This window comes from Pongo abelii, chromosome 21 (assembly GCF_028885655.2).
Source record: "Pongo abelii isolate AG06213 chromosome 21, NHGRI_mPonAbe1-v2.0_pri, whole genome shotgun sequence".
NCBI classification, from domain to species: domain Eukaryota; kingdom Metazoa; phylum Chordata; class Mammalia; order Primates; family Hominidae; genus Pongo; species Pongo abelii.
In genome coordinates, this window is record NC_072006.2 from 47750938 (window position 1) to 47766308 (window position 15371).

At 49.2% G+C, this 15371-nt stretch overlaps 1 protein-coding gene across 7 annotated transcripts in view; it reads left to right on the top strand.

Annotated features, from left to right (window-relative positions):
• The first annotated feature begins 1481 nt into the window (after positions 1-1481).
• L3MBTL1 (L3MBTL histone methyl-lysine binding protein 1) overlaps positions 1482-15371 on the top strand; it is a 45030-nt gene continuing 31140 nt past the window's right edge. For 2 of the 7 annotated variants that reach the window (XM_063720528.1, XM_063720527.1), the window contains exons 1-6: positions 6479-7498; positions 7697-7920; positions 8494-8635; positions 8868-9018; positions 9151-9274; positions 9951-10035. In XM_063720528.1, coding sequence (XP_063576598.1) covers positions 7363-7498; positions 7697-7920; positions 8494-8635; positions 8868-9018; positions 9151-9274; positions 9951-10035 — 862 coding nt within the window. In that variant the 5' untranslated portion in view covers positions 6479-7362. Of the gene's footprint in view, positions 1533-6477; positions 7499-7696; positions 7921-8276; positions 8636-8867; positions 9019-9150; positions 9275-9950; positions 10036-15371 lie in introns of those variants that run through there. The other 5 variants (XM_054541789.2, XM_054541788.2, XM_063720526.1 and 2 more) reach the window with 4 other exon arrangements.

Consider the following 15371-nt stretch of genomic DNA (forward strand, 5'->3'; position numbering starts at 1 on the left):
GAATACCTAAAATAAACCTTTGAAATCTAGATCAAGCACAGTCTGGGTTGAGATGAGAGAATACTGAGCGGATGGTTGTGTATGTATCAATGTGTAGAAAGAGGCATCCATTGTTATGGCAACCAGCATCCTTAACTGATGCAATCCTGTTCCCAATAATATGAGATGTGATTAAAAATTGACATTGCAGCAAGGAAGAACACATGCAATGCGTTGGCGTGGCAACCAGAATAGTTAAATTCTGCATAAATTTAAACCTGTTGATCACAGCAATTTGGAGAATTTGCCTACATTTCATTAGGAACCCTTTTCTCATCTGGCCTGGGAGGGAGTCAGGAGCCTGGAGGTCTGACATGTGGCCATGACTTAAGGCCAAGTAAAATCAAGGGATTAAATTAAATCATTGTTTCTGTAAAAACAAGGGATTAAATTAAATCATTGGTGTGGGAGAGGGGGCTGGATGGTGGACTGTACCAAAAGTTACCCTGTTTTCATCTGCATATCGTACATCATTTAGGCACTCAACAGATATTTATTAAGCACCCACTCTGTGCCCGCTTTGGGCTAGGTACTAGGAATACAAAAACTAATATTTCCTACCCTCTTGGAGCTTGAAACCTCTTAGCCTCTTGAATTACTCAAATCTATGTGAAGTGCCAGCTGTGGTATGTGTAAGCAAGACAGGTATCTTGTGTTACCAGAACCAATAACAAGGAGATTTGATTACTTAGAGAGATCAGGTGGAGGCGAAGAGATCAGTCAAATTGAAGCGGAGAGAGGCAGTGACTGCTACACCACCACAGGAACCCAAACTCAAAACGACCATACGCCATGAAGTGGGTGACAGTCTTTACCAATGTCGAAATGGAGGATCTGGGGGATAGTGATGTTACCCAGCCCGTGGCAGTGGGGTCACCCAAAAGTAGACGCGGCTAATGCCGCTCTTTATGCCCGGCAGGGCCAGGACCAGAGCCCCCGCACGAGGGTTCCTCTCTCCGGTCGCACGTGCCCTTCACCCTTCCTGAGGCCGTTTTCTGACGCTCCTGAGCTCCCCTCCAGGGTGAGGGCAGGCGCGGTGGGAAGGCGTTGGACAGAGCACACACTCGGCTGGGGTGCGTGCCTGGGTGCAGCCTCGTCTTTTGTCACTAACCACTCAGCTCGGTAGCCCTCCAGGCTCTCTCTTCGAGCTCCGCGGTCCCTGCGCCCCCGCTGCGCTCTGCTAGCTGTGATGCAGGGGGTTCGGGGGCAGGAAAAATCTCGACCCGCCACGCCCGTGCGGCAAACCTGTCCTAGGTTGAGGGGGCATGAGGCACGCACAACCAGGGCCTCGAAGGCAGGCAAGAGGGCGCGGGCGCCACAGAAGCCCGGGCCTGCGCCTGGGCCTGCGCCTGGGCCGGGCTGATGTGCCGGGCGCTCGGGCCCCGCGTTCTGCGTCCTGCAGGGAGGCGGACCCGCCCCCCCGAACGCGCAGGCGCGCGGCGCCCGGATCGGACAGTAGCTAGGCGCTGGGCGGCCACCGGCTGGCCAGGCAGGTAAGCACCCAGCGGTGCGTGGGCTCAGACCTTGCGTCCCCTGGGCGCCGCGCCACCCCGCTCCGTCCAGGGCGGCGAGGGCTCGGGTCTGCGGCCCCGGCGTCTCGCTCCTTCCGAGCGCCTCCGGCGGGGGGCGCGGGCTGGGGAGGAGGTTCGGGAAAACGCCGGGGAAAGCGGTCTGGGCGGAGCGCGCAGGGGGCCGGGCGGGTGCGGGACTCCAGGCCCAGCCGACCCTGCGGCGTGGCTTCGGGCTGCGATCAGGAGGGGCGAGGAGGGTGGAGGCTGCGTGTTTGGAGATACGCAGTCAATTAAGAGTTTTTTATTAATGGAAAGGTGTGGAAGGCGGGATTTTGGTTTTCTTGGGAAATGAATGAGTCATTTGGCAAACTTTCCTACCATTAATTTTCTGTTTTTATAATGGAATATGGAATTTTTTTTGTTTCTCTTTTTGGGGTTTTTTTTTTTTTTTTTTGGCCATAAAGAGAAAGAATAAAAAGAATTCCGCCATTTTAGCGTTTTAAAAAGTAACCGTTCTGCGAAACTGTCGGATCAGTGACCGCCCCGCCCGCCTTTGCCTATACCAGTCCCGGGAGGCTGGTGGCGGGTCCCGATCCTGGAACCCTGCGCTCAGGGCCGCTTCCGTCCCCTCCCGCGTCCGGGAAGCAGCTGCGGCGAGGGGCGGGGCCGAGGCCCCAAGTTTGTGGCGCTCAGCCTTGCTGTGTGTTGTTTTCGGGGTAGCTGTCGAGGGCTCTACTCCCCGCCCAACACCTATAGTAAGGACATTTATTGGGCGTTTTTGTACACAAGGCCTTGGAAGGCAAGGGATTGAGAAAACCTTGTCAGACATCAAGAGAAAATACCCATGGACACATTCAGCCAACAGATATTTATTGAGCATCTGCTATGTGCACGGCTCTGGGCTGGGGCTACAATGGTTGTTTTAGGTCGGGTCCCCTGGAAACAGACTCCGATAAGCAAGATTTGAGTGTAGGTTTATCGGAGTGCTCTTGCGAATATCACCAGTAGGGGAATGACGGGTTGGGCGGAAGAAGAAGCTGAACTGCTGATGTAGTCTCAAGAGAGGCCTCAGCCTGACCTAATGGAAGCTCTGGAACTGAGATGGCCCTGCAGAGGTGTTCCAAAGTAAGGCAAGGGGGTGGGGTCTTTACACCTCATAGCAACTCGTCATTGGCTGGCGGCTTCTCGGAGAGCCTTCAAGTAAGGTAGCTCCCTAGGCTCAGAGCAGTTCCAAGAGAGGCTGACGGTAGAAGGCTGAAAACTTTCTTCAGTGTCCACCAGAAACCCAGACTCTTCTGAGTCCCCTCTCACTTCATGGCAGACTCCTTCTCAGTCCCTTTTGCTAGACCCTTTTCCTCTTCCCAACCTATAAATGTGGGTGTGCTCCAAAGTTCCCACTTTTTTCTTTATACTCAGTTATGTGGTTTTTTTTTTCTTTCTTTCTCTCTCCTTCCTTCCTTCCTCCCCTCCCCTCCCCTCCCCTGCCCTCCCCTCCCCTCCCCTCCCCTGCCCTCCCCTCCCCTCCCCTGCCCTCCCCTCCCCTTTCTCTCTGACAGGGTCTTGCTCTGTCGCCCAGGCTCGAGTGTAGTGGTGTGATCATAGCTCACTGCAGCCTTTACCTCCCAGGCTCAAGCAACCCTCCTGCCTCAGCCTCCCCAGTAGCTGGGACCACAGGGGTGCACCACCATGTTCAGCTAATTTTAAAAATCTTCTGTTGAGGCTGAGGCCTCACTGTGTTGGCCATGCTGGTCTCAAACTCCTGGGCTCAAGCGATCCTCCCACCTTGGCCTCCCAAAGTGCTAGGATTACAGGCATGAGCCACCAGTCCTCGCCCCAGTTCTGTGGTTTTAAATGCCATCTACACATGCTGGTCTTCAAATTTATGCCTCCAGCCCCAACCTCATCCATTATCTCCAGAATATAAGCTTCATGAGAGCATTTTGTCATGTTTGTGACTGTAACCCCAGAGCACAGAATGGTGGTGACACCTACTTGGTCCTCCCATGCTTGCTGGAAAAGAGGCAGCAAACCCAAACAGAAACGCAGTCTTCAAATCCAGCTTCTTCAATAGACCTGAGATGTAACAGGTTTTGACACAGAGTGAAATTCTTTCAGAAGTAACCACATTCACTCTTAACTGCCAGTGTTTCAAATAAAAAGATTAACTCTATTTATTTATTTATTTATTGAGACAGGGTCTCATTTTGTCACTCAGGCTGGAGTGCAGTGGTGCGATCTTGGCTCACTGCAACCTCCACCTCCTGGGTTCAAGGGATTCTCCTGCCTCAGCCTCCCAAGTAGCTGGGATAACAGGTGTGTGCCACCATGCCCAGCTAAATCTTTGTATTTTTGGTAGAGACGGAGTTTCAACATGTTGCCCAGGCTGGTTTTGAACTCCTGGCCTCAACTGATTGGCCTCCCAAAGTGTTGGGATTACAGGTGTGAGCCATCACGCCTGGCCTGCCTGGCTAACTTTTGTACTTTTTGTGGAGATGGGATTTCACCATGTTGCCGAGGCTGGTCTCCAACTCCTGAGCTCAAAGTGATCCACCCACCTTGGCCTCCCAAAGTGCTGGGATTACAAGCGTGAGCCACCACATCCGGCCTAACTCTATTTAAAGGTATTTAAAATAGTACAAGTACTTCAGCTGTGCAAAGCAAATTGGAATTGAAATTCAGGGAATTATGTTTTATAATTTTTTTCTTTCTTTTTTTCTTTTTTTTTTTTTTTTTTTTTTTTTGAGGTGGAGTCTTATTCTGTTGCCCAGGCTGGAGTGCAGTGGCATGATCTTGGCTTACCGCAACCTCCACCTCCTGGGTTCAAGCAATTCTCCTGCCTCAGCCTCCCAAATAGCTGGGATTACAGGTGCCTGCCACCACACCTGGCTATTTTTTTTTTTTTGTGTGTGTTTTTAGTAGCAATGGGGTTTCACCATGTTGGTCAGACTGGTCTTGAACTCCTGACCTCAGGTGATCTACCCGCCTCGGCTTCCCAAAGTGCTGGGATTAGAGGCGTGAGCCACTGCGCCCAGCTAATTTTTTTTTTTTCTTTAGAGACAGGGTCTCGCTCTGTCACCTAGACCGGAGTACAGTGGTGAGATCATAGCTCACTGCAGCCTTGACCTCCCGGGCTCAAGCAATCCTCCTGCCTCAGCCTCTGGAGTAGCTGGGACTACGGGCATATACTGCAACACCCGGCTTATTTTAATTTTTTTAATTTTTTATAGAGACAAGGTCTCCCTGTGTTGCCTAGGCTGGTCTTGAACTCTTGGGCTCAAGCAGTCCTCCCACCTCAGCCTCCAAAGTACTGGGATTACAGGTGTGAGCCACTGCATTGGGCCCATACAGTGTTTTTTTGTTTTGGTTTTGGTTTTTGGTTTTTGAGATGGAGTCTTGCTCTGTCTCCCAGGCTGGAGTACAGTGGGATGATCTCGGCTCACTGCAACCTCCACCCTCCACCTCCCAGGTTCGAGCGATTCTCCTGCCTCAGCCTCCCCAGTAGCTGGGATTACAGGCACATGACACCAAGCCAGCCTCATACACTGTTTTTTATTAACAAGTTCAAGTTACTGAAATCCAACACAAGGACTTATTAAGCACCTACTATGTGCCAGGTACTAAGTGTTGGGGATACAGCAATGAACAAGACAGACAGTCAGCATTTATGTGGAGATGACTGATCAAACACAGAAATAAATAAATGAAGATCACTATTGATTATAATAAAGGATGAGAAAGAAAGAAATATATAATAGTAATGAGACAGATAGTGGTGGGATGGGGTGAAGGGTGTGCTGCTGCCTTAAATTCCTTGGTCAGGCTGGACTCGATGGCTCACGCCTATAAACCCAGCACTTTGGGAGGCTGAGCTGGGCGGATCACCTGAGGTCAGGAGTTCCAGACCAGCCTGGCAACATGGTGAAACCCCGTCTCTACTAAAAGTACAAAAAATAGCCAGGCTATGTGGTATGTGCCTGTAATCCCACCTAGTCAGGAGGCTGAGGTAGGTAGAATTGCTTGAACCTGGGAGGCAGAGGTTGCAGTCAGCCGAGATGGCACCACTGCACTCTAGCCTGGGCAACAGAGCGAGACTCCATCTCAAAAAAAAAAAAAAAAAAAAAAAAAATTGGTAAAGAAAGACCTCTTCTGAGGAGGTGACTATTGAGTTGAGGCCTGGAGGATGGGAAGGAGCCAGTCAAGCAGAGAGTTGAGGCCTGGAGGATGGGAAGGGCATTCCAGGGGGAGGGAACAGCAAGGGCAAAGGCTGTGAGTGGGAACGTTGGTCAAGCAATAGAAGGAAACCAGAGTGTTGAATGGAGAGAACAGGGGAAGAGTGGTGGAGGATGAGGCCAGAGGGAAAAGCAGAGGTCAGATTTTCTAGGGCAAAGCGCTTTGATTTTACTGTAAGGGCCATAGAGAGCCATTGAAGAATTTAGACATGGAAATTAATGTGATTTGGTTTATGTTTTTAAAGCTTTTTCTTACTGGAGAGTAGACTGTAGGGGTGCAGGAAAGGAAGCAGGGAGATGGGTTAGAAGGCAATTTCAGAAGTCCAAAGAGAGCTGATGTTGGCTGGGACTAGCATGGCAGCAATGGAGATGGAGAGAAGTGGTTAGACATTCAGTGTGTTTTGGAGGTAGCACTGACAGGCCAATTTTAATACGTCTAAAGCTGTGCTGTCCAATACAATAGTCATAGCTACTGTCGCTATTTATTTACTTATTTATTGTCAGAGACAGGGTCTCGCTATGTTGCCCAGGCTAGCCTCAAACTCCTGGGCTCAAGCCATCCTCCCGTGTCAGTCTCTAGAGAACTTGGGACTACAGGCATGCACCACTGTACCTACCTTCTGGTCACTATTTAAATTTAATTAAAATTAAATAAAATAAAAAATTCAATTCCTCAGTCATAGTAGCCCATTTCAAGTGCTCAGTAGCCACATGTGGCTAGTGGCTACTGTGTTGGACAGTTTAAGTATTGGACATTCTCATTATCACAGAAAATTCTACTGGACAGTGCTGGTAAGGCAAGTAGGACAGTGGTCAGTACATTTTAGGTGCTGAGTAAATAGATATTGAGTATATTCTTTGTATCTCTAGGTCTTTTTCTTTATGTCTTTACCTGTTGAATGAACTCTGTGAAATGCTTCTACTGCCTTTGCGTTATTAAAACAAAATCACGTACTGACTTGACTGCGTTTTCGTACACTATGTCTTTGCTCTTCAGATGCATACATTTGTTCAGCAGATGTTTGAGTGCCCACCCTGTGCTTGGGGTTGGAGGGAGTGGTGGACAGGGCCATAAAAGAACATGATCAGGAAAGATCCCACCTCCCAGGAAGATGAACCCTGTATGGGTGAAGGAAAACCTGGTACTTGAGGTCTCTGAATCCCCAGAGGGAGGATGGAGGGGATAGAGGTGGGGTCAAGAAAAAGGTGAGTTTGGATGTGGCCTGGGCTATGTCCTGGAGACAACTGGCCAGACAGAACCTTGACCTGAGTCATGCTCCCCAGAGTCAGTTTTGTACATCACAGTTTACAAAGTACCCTCACACATGCCACCCTACCCATCCTTACCATCCTTACAGAGACTGGGGAGGTGCAGGGCCTGGCCAGAACAGGAGCCAGACCTGATGCTGGTCTCTGAAGACACCCTACTCCCCACAGGACTGAGGCCTTTCTCTGCAGGTTACGGGTTTGAAGGTGGCTAGCTTCTCAAAGAAGCCCCATCCCTTCACATCTCCATTGCTGCTGTAACAAAGGTCCCCACCTGATCACCCTGGGGGCTATGTTTGGCTTGTAGGCCTGCCAGGATGGAGGGGCATGCTGAAATGGAGATGCTGAGGACACTGAAGGGGCCTTCCACAGGGGAGGTCAGCATGCACTTGGTGTCTGGAGACAGCCCCGGTTCTGGTCCTCACCTGCCCGCAACTGCCTTCATCATTCCAGGTGAGTCAAGCTAGGGTAGGAGTCTGGGAAGGAAGAGCATCTCTGTACCTGCTCAAGCAAGTATGGATCCTGGAGAGGGGATGACCGTTTTCACTCTCCTCCACCTGCCTTCCTTCACATGTCTACACATGCATGGCCGGATTGAGGTAGGGCCACTAGACTCACCTGTGTCGTGTCTATTTGTATATCTGTTTACAGCCAGTTCGGCCACCCTCGGCCTGCCCAGCAGTGCCCTGGATGTGTCTTGCTTTCCCCGGGAGCCAATCCATGTGGGTGCCCCGGAGCAAGTGGCCGGCTGCGAACCAGCTTCTGCCACCGTCTTGCCGCAGCTTAGCGCCGGGCCGGCCAGCTGCAGTACCAGCACAGTGCGGCTTCTGGAATGGACAGAGGCCGCGGCCCCGCCCCCAGGGGGCGGCCTGCGGGTCAGTGTCTGTGGGGATTGGCTAAGCTTCGTAAACCACAGCCATGGGGCGGGGCTTGCGGGCCCGGAGGCTGGACCTGAGGCGGAAGTGGGGGAAGCTGGCTCCGATGATGGGCCCTAGGGGTGGGCTTTAAGTGAGGGACTCTCGGGGCGTGGCTTGAGTTGAAGCAGTCCTAGGCCCTGGGGACCATGGGGGCGTGGCTTGGAGTGAGGCACTCTGGGACTGGACCTGTGGGTGTCTGGGGGCGTGGCTTAAACTGGGGCACCCTGACTGGGCCCGCGGTAGTTTGGGGGCGTGGCTTAGAGTGGAGTACCGTGGGACTGGGCCTGTGGGAGCCTGGGGGCGTGGCTTTGAGTGCGGCACCCTGGGACTGGACCCCGCAGGTGCTTGGGGGCGTAGCCTGGAGTGAGGGTTTGGCTGGTATAGCTTGGAGTGAGGCGCCCTGGCGTGGAGTCTTGAGGCCTGCTGAGGGCGTGAGCTGGCATGAGGCGACGAGAGGGCCATGGCACCGACTCCGAGGTGGGTCAAGGGCCCGTACGGGAGTCGCAATCCTCAGATCCTCCTGCGCTCCAGTTCCGGATAAGCGAGTACAAGCCGCTGAAAATGGCGGGAGTGGAGCAGCCCCCGAGCCCCGAGCTGCGGCAAGAAGGCGTGACCGAATACGAAGATGGCGGGGCCCCGGCAGGAGATGGCGAGGCGGGCCCCCGACAGGCGGGTAGGAACCCCGCTCCCCAGGCCCTGAGCTGGGCCCTGTGCGGGTGGGGCAAGGCCTTAGCCCCAGAAGGTTTGGGGGCGGGGCCTGGGGTGGTCCTGGGGTAGAGAAGGCTGGAGGAGGCCATCCCATGCGGAGATGGACCGAGGCGGAGGCAGGGCCTGAGGGGGCGTGGGCGGAGCCTGAGTGTGGCTGCGATGGGGAGGGAGGCCTGAGGCCCATTTGACCCCCGCAGAGGACCACCCCCAGAATCCTCCAGAAGATCCCAATCAGGACCCCCCAGAGGATGATAGCACCTGTCAGTGCCAGGCGTGCGGGCCTCACCAAGCCGCGGGTCCAGATCTTGGTTCCTCTAATGATGGCTGCCCTCAGCTGTTCCAGGAGCGGTAAGGGGAGGAGGTCGCAGCCCTACTTGCTCTACCTTCGGCCCCCAAAGCCTCATTCCTGTTCAGGGGTTAGGAGAGGGGCTGGGTGGTGCAGGGCGAGTGGTTCTTTCCCTAAGGCTGGCCATTCCTCAGGTCAGTCATAGTGGAGAACTCCTCAGGTTCCATCAGCGCTTCTGAGCTCCTCAAACCCATGAAGAAGAGGAAGCACAGGGAATACCAGAGCCCATCAGAGGAGGAGTCGGAGCCAGAGGCCATGGTAGGAAGAGGGCAGTGGGGAAGGGAGGGGGAAGCTATAGCCTATGCCTCAATTCCCACTGTCCCCGCCATCAATCCAGATTATGGAGCGGGCCAGAGAAGACACGCGTAATGACTCACTCATCATATTTTGGGGTCCCATCCTGAGTCAGGTCCTATACCTGGTTGAAGGGAAATGAATTAATCACTCTCTTGATTTTCCAGAGCTCCCATCTCAGTTTAGTGTCAAGGTTAAGACATAGTCACGTGAACTAGCACCCAAAGTACATGTGCAGGCAGCTGGAAAACTCCATCACTGGAGTCCAGTGCCTAGGCCAAAGGCCAGGGAACACCCAGGGCTCTAGCTGCAGAAGCTGGAAGGGACAGAGCATGAATTCTACTGGGCGTGTAAGAGCATCACAAAGGAAGTTTTTGTGTACTCAGTTTCTCTACCAGATAATAAGGAGAGTTGTAGTCAGGCTGTTTAATTAGGATGTGCATGCTCATGTGAGTCTGTGCTCAAGTGACAGGGGGATGTCTGCTGGAGCTGCACTCCTGCTGGCAGCCTAGAAGAAATTCTGCCTGTTTGGGGCAGAACACCACATGGCCAGAGAGCCAGGTAGGGGCCAGGATCAGACCCTAGGGCTTCATCCCAAACCATGAGGAGAAGAAGCTGGGATCAGGCTTGCCTTCTACAGGAGAAGCAAGAAGAAGGAAAGGACCCAGAGGGACAACCCACCGCTAGCACCCCAGAGAGTGAGGAGTGGAGCAGCAGCCAGCCTGGTATGGTGGCCTGTGTGTATATATTCGTGTGAGGTGTGTATATACCTTTGGAGGTGTGAGGCTGAGAGTGTGGGTTATGATTGTGATGGTAGTTTGTACATGCATAAATGAGCATGAGTTAGTGTGTGTGAGAGAGAGAGAGACGGTGAGAGACTATTTTGGGTTTGTGTATTAGTGTATGTATTTTCTTGGGGGTTATATTATGTGTTTGTTTATCCTCTATTATCCAGTCATGACTAGGCCCCAGTGCCAGGGAGATCTTGGCTCAATTTTTGAAGACTTGAGTAACTTTTACTGGCACCACATGTCATTGCTTCTCTTTAGTGGTGGGGCAAGCCTGCACTGGTCATTGGTCTAACATTCCTGTTTGGAACCCTATTCTCACTCTTTGATTCTAAGAAAAGTGGAGCAGAGGTCATTCATATCTCCAATCTTCAGGCCTTCTCAATGACCATCTCCACATTCCCACGTGACAACTGTCAACGGTAGCTAAGTAGCATACTTGTAATCACATAGATACTGTGTAGCAGTTTGTTTAATGTCTCTCTTCTGCCCTCAAAACCATCAACACAAGGACAGTATCTGTTTTTTTTTTTTTTTTAATTTTTTAAATTAAAATTTTTGGAGGGTGACAGGGTCTTGCTCTGTTGCCCAGGCTAGAGTACAGTGGTGCAAACACAGCTCACTGAAGCCTTGACCTAGGCACAAGCAGTCTTCCACTTCAACCTCCTGAGTAGCTGGGACCACAGGTGCATGCCACCATGCATGGCTAATTTTTTAAATTTTTTTATAGAGATGGGGATCTTACTTTGTTTCTCAGGCTGGTCTCGAACTCCTGGGCTCAAGCAATCCTCCTGCCTAGGCTTCCCAAAGTTCTGGGATTACAGGTGTGAGGTACCACGCCTGGCCCTCTTTTTTTTTTTTTTCTTTGAAATGGAGTTTAACTCTGTTGCCCAGGCTAGAGTGCAGTAGCGCCATCTTGGCTCATTGCAACCTCCACCTCTTGGGTTCCAGCAATTCTCTTGCCTCAGTCTCCTGAGTAGCTGGGACTACAGGCACATGCCACCACACCTGGCTAATTTTTGTATTAATAGAGACAGGGTTTCGCTATGTTGGCCAGGCTGGTCTCGAACTCTTACCTCAGGTTATCTGCCCACCTCAGCCTCCCAAGTGGTGGGATTACAGGAGTGAGCCAAGGCACCTAGCCTTTTTTTTAATTTTTATTTTTAATTTAAGAGATGGAGTTTCACTCTATTGCCCAAGCTGGCGTGTAGAGCTGTTCACAGACGCACTACAGCCTGGGACTCCTGGGCTCAAGGGATCCTCCTGCCCCAGCCTCCTGAGTAGCAGGGATTATAGGCATGTGCCATTGCACTTGGTTCTTGTATCTGTTTTATTAATCATTTTATCCCTGGTGCTTAGCTAGAGCCTGGCATGGAATAGGTTCTCAATCAGTGTTTGTTCAGTGGATGAATGGATTGAATGGATGATTTGTATGTTGATGGTTTCTCTTGGACTATGGCTTAGTTGCCTTAGTCACTGTCTTTCCCGTCCCACAGAGAACCAGACAGATGAGGTCATTTCTTAGGACATTATCCTGCCTTGATGGATCCAGTGCCAGCTGGAGGAGCCCAGTCTGCACCCAGGGCTCTGAACTTTTTATAGTGCTTCTTCCAACTTCTGCCCATTGTAGCTAAACCAGGACTTCACTATTATGTCTCACCCATGGTATTCACATCAGAAGGCAAAAGTTTAGCTCTCTTTGGTTTATGGCCTCTTAAGATTTATGCAGAGGAAAGAAGCAGTGTCTTAACTCCTGTGGGCTCAGCTGCTGTATCTTACTTAGATAAATAGATTCATAAATCAACATTGTTTTAGCTGGGTCCTGTTGACCATTACAAAGTTATCTTTTGAAGCATACTACTCACTGTCTCAACTGTGAATATTAGTGTGACATTTTCCCCTAATGCCTTTTTTTTTTTTTCGTTTTCCAAGGAAAGAAACTGTATCAGTAGACAGAAGTTTGCATCTATGACTGAAATGTTTTCCCATTTTCAGAGTCTTCTGACAAAAGAATCTGGGGGGTAGGAATAGGGGTTGGGATTGCTTGAGTTTCTTGTATGTGGGAAGAATCTATGTTTGATCTATACTCTATTTGGCAGTTTGATGGCCAGCTGTTCAATTCACGTCCCACAGACCTGACATACCTAGTGCTGACGGAGTGCTCCAGTAGTTTAAGAGTTAAAAACATGTGACTCATGTACCCATTCGGGCCTTCTCTCTCATAGATCTTCTCCTTTTCGATAGCCATATTTTGTGAATGATCATTTTCTAACACACCATTGCAAGTTTCTACAACTTACTTAGTCACTAATAGATATTCTGACTGTGTTAACAGTTATAGTAGTTCCCTTTTATCTGCAGGGAATACCTTCCAAGAACCCCAGTGGACACTTGAAACCATGGATAGTACTGAACCCTATAGATACTGTGTTTTTTCCTATCCATACCTATGATAAAGGTATGATAAATAATACACTTTAAGGCCGGGCACGGTGGCTCATGCCTGTAATCCTAGCACTTTGGGAGGCCGAGGCGGGCGGATGATGAGGTCAAGCATTTGAGACCACCCTGGCCAACATGGTGAAACCCCATGTCTACTAAAAATACAAAAAAAAAAAAAAAAAAAAAAATAGCCAGGCATGGTGGCTCGCGCCTGTAATCTCAGCTACTCGGGAGGCTGAGGCAGGAGAATTGCTTGAACCCGGGAGGAGGAGGTTGCAGTGAGCCGAGATCGCGCCACTGCACTCCATCCTGGGCAACAGACCAAGACTCTGTCTCAGGGGAAAAAAAAAGAATACACTTTAAGGCTAGGCATGGTCTCTGTAATCCCAGCACTTTGGGAGCCTGAGGTGGATGGATCACTTGAGCTCAGGAATTCAAGACCAGCCCGGGCAACATGGTGAAACCCTATCTCTGCAAAAAATACAAATATTAGCTGAGCATGGTGGTGAGCATCTGTGGTCCCAGCTACTCGGGAGGCTGAGGCTGGAGAATCGCTTGAACCCAGGAGGCAGAGGCTGCAGTGAGCTGAGAGTGCACCACTGCACTCCACGCTGACTAAAAAAAAAAAAAAAAAAAAAAGGCTGGGCGCAGTGGCTCACTCCTGTAATCCCAGCACTTTGGGAGGCCGAAGCGGGCAGATCACCTGAGGTAGGGAGTTCGAGACCAGCCTGACCAACATGGTGAAACCCCATCTCTACTAAAAATACAAAATTAGCCAGGCATGGCGGTGCATGCCTATAATCCCAGCTACTCGGGAGTCTGAGGCAGGAGAATCACTTGAACCTGGGAGGCGGAGGTTGCAGTGAGTCGAGATCGTGCCATTGCACTCCAGCCTAGGCAACAAGAGTGAAACTCCATCTCAAAAAAGAAAAAAAGAAAAAGAGATGAAGTCTTGCTGTATTGCCCAGGCTGGAGTACAGTAGCGATTCACGATGCGGTCATAGCACATTGTAGCCTCAAACTCTTGGGCTCAAGGGATCCTTCTACTTCAGCCTTCCGAGTAACTGGGACTACAGGCACCCTGTTCTTGGTTTTTTGTTTTTTCTAAATGACGTCCTTTAAGGAGGAGAAAGTTCGTTTTGATGGTGCCCAATTTGTCAATTTTTTAATGATTAGTGCTTTTTCATACACTTTTATAAGGTACCGGTTCTTAATAGCTTTATTGAGATATAATTCGTACACCATACAATTCATCCATTTGAAGTGTACAATTCAGTGGGGTTTTTTTTTTGTGTATTCACAGAGTTCTGTAACCATCACCACAATACATTTTAAAACATTTCCATCACTCCCAAAAGAAGTCCTATATATCTATTAGCCATCATTCCCCCTAAAGACCACCAGCAGTCTGCTTTCTGTATACCAGATTTGCCTATTTTGGACATTTCATATAAATGGAATTATGTATTGTGGTTTTGTATGCCTGGCTCTTCACTTAGCACAGTGTTTTCAAGGTTTACATATTTTAGGCTGTATGTGCTTCTTTTTATGGCTGAATAATATTCCATTGTATGGGCATACCACACTTTGTTTATTCATCAGTTGATGGACATATGGATTGCTTCTACTTTTGCGCTATTATGAATAATGCCAGTATGAACATTTGTATACAAGTTTTTGTGTGGACATATGGACTCATTTTTCTTGGGTATACACTTAGGGGTGGAATTGTCCAGCCATATGGTAACTCCATGTTTAGCCTTTTCAGGAACTGTCACACTGTTTTTCAAATTGTCTGTACCATTTTACATTCCCACCAGCAGTATATGAGGATTCCAGTTTATCCCCATCTTCACCAATGCTTGTTATTATCTTTTTTATTATGGTCGTTCTAGAGGTTATCAAGTGGTATCTCATTGTGGTTTTGATTTGCATTTCCCTGATGGCTAATGATGTTAGCATGTTTTCATGTACTTATTTGCCATTTATATATTTTCTTTGGAGAAATGTCTATTCAGATCCTTGCCCATTTTTAAATTGGGTTTAAAAAACAGATTTTATATTGAAATACAAGGACTGCCATATGGTGTTGGTGAACAAGTTGAGAATATGAGTGTGTAATTCAGTACCAGACATGGATCAGTATGCTACTTAAAGCAGCACTTACTTAACTGTGGTCCTTAATCTAAGTTTACATGCAAAATTCTGTGACTTGTTTATGTGAATTGTCCATGGCTTTCATTACATTTTCAAAAAGGGTCCATTTATACTTCCTAGAAACCAAAGGCAATTTTAATGGCTGACACCAGGTAAACAATAGACTATAACATTTTGGAGCCCAGCCTCTTCAGTTTGGTGTTCCCAGGCATAGATCCCTATAAGGCACATGTTAAACATAAGTATCAGGCTCTTGGTTAAACTTTCAGTGTCTTAAAATGAACTGATTATGAATTGGCTAACCATGCTCTATAGGAGAGGCAAACACACAAATATCTCTGTAGCAAATTGAAAGCAAAAAGACCTAGCACATAGTGGTACCCTGATGACTGCTTGTAATTAATTGGTTCTTCTTGAATCTTGGCATTCTGTTCTTCCCTTTACATTTTCTGTAGACATTGTAGTGAAAGGTCTGACCAGAGCCATTAATTTTTTAATTATCTATACTGAAGTAACTGAAAGTATGCTGAAGAAGCTTCCCCAGGGAATGAGAAAGGAAAGAAGATGGGAGGGAAGTACTGTGTTGGTTTCTAGGTTTGCACCATTGAGGAGCAGGGTTGAGGCAGGAGGAGGAAGAAGAATAGAGCTAACAGAGTGTGGTAAGAAAGAAATGC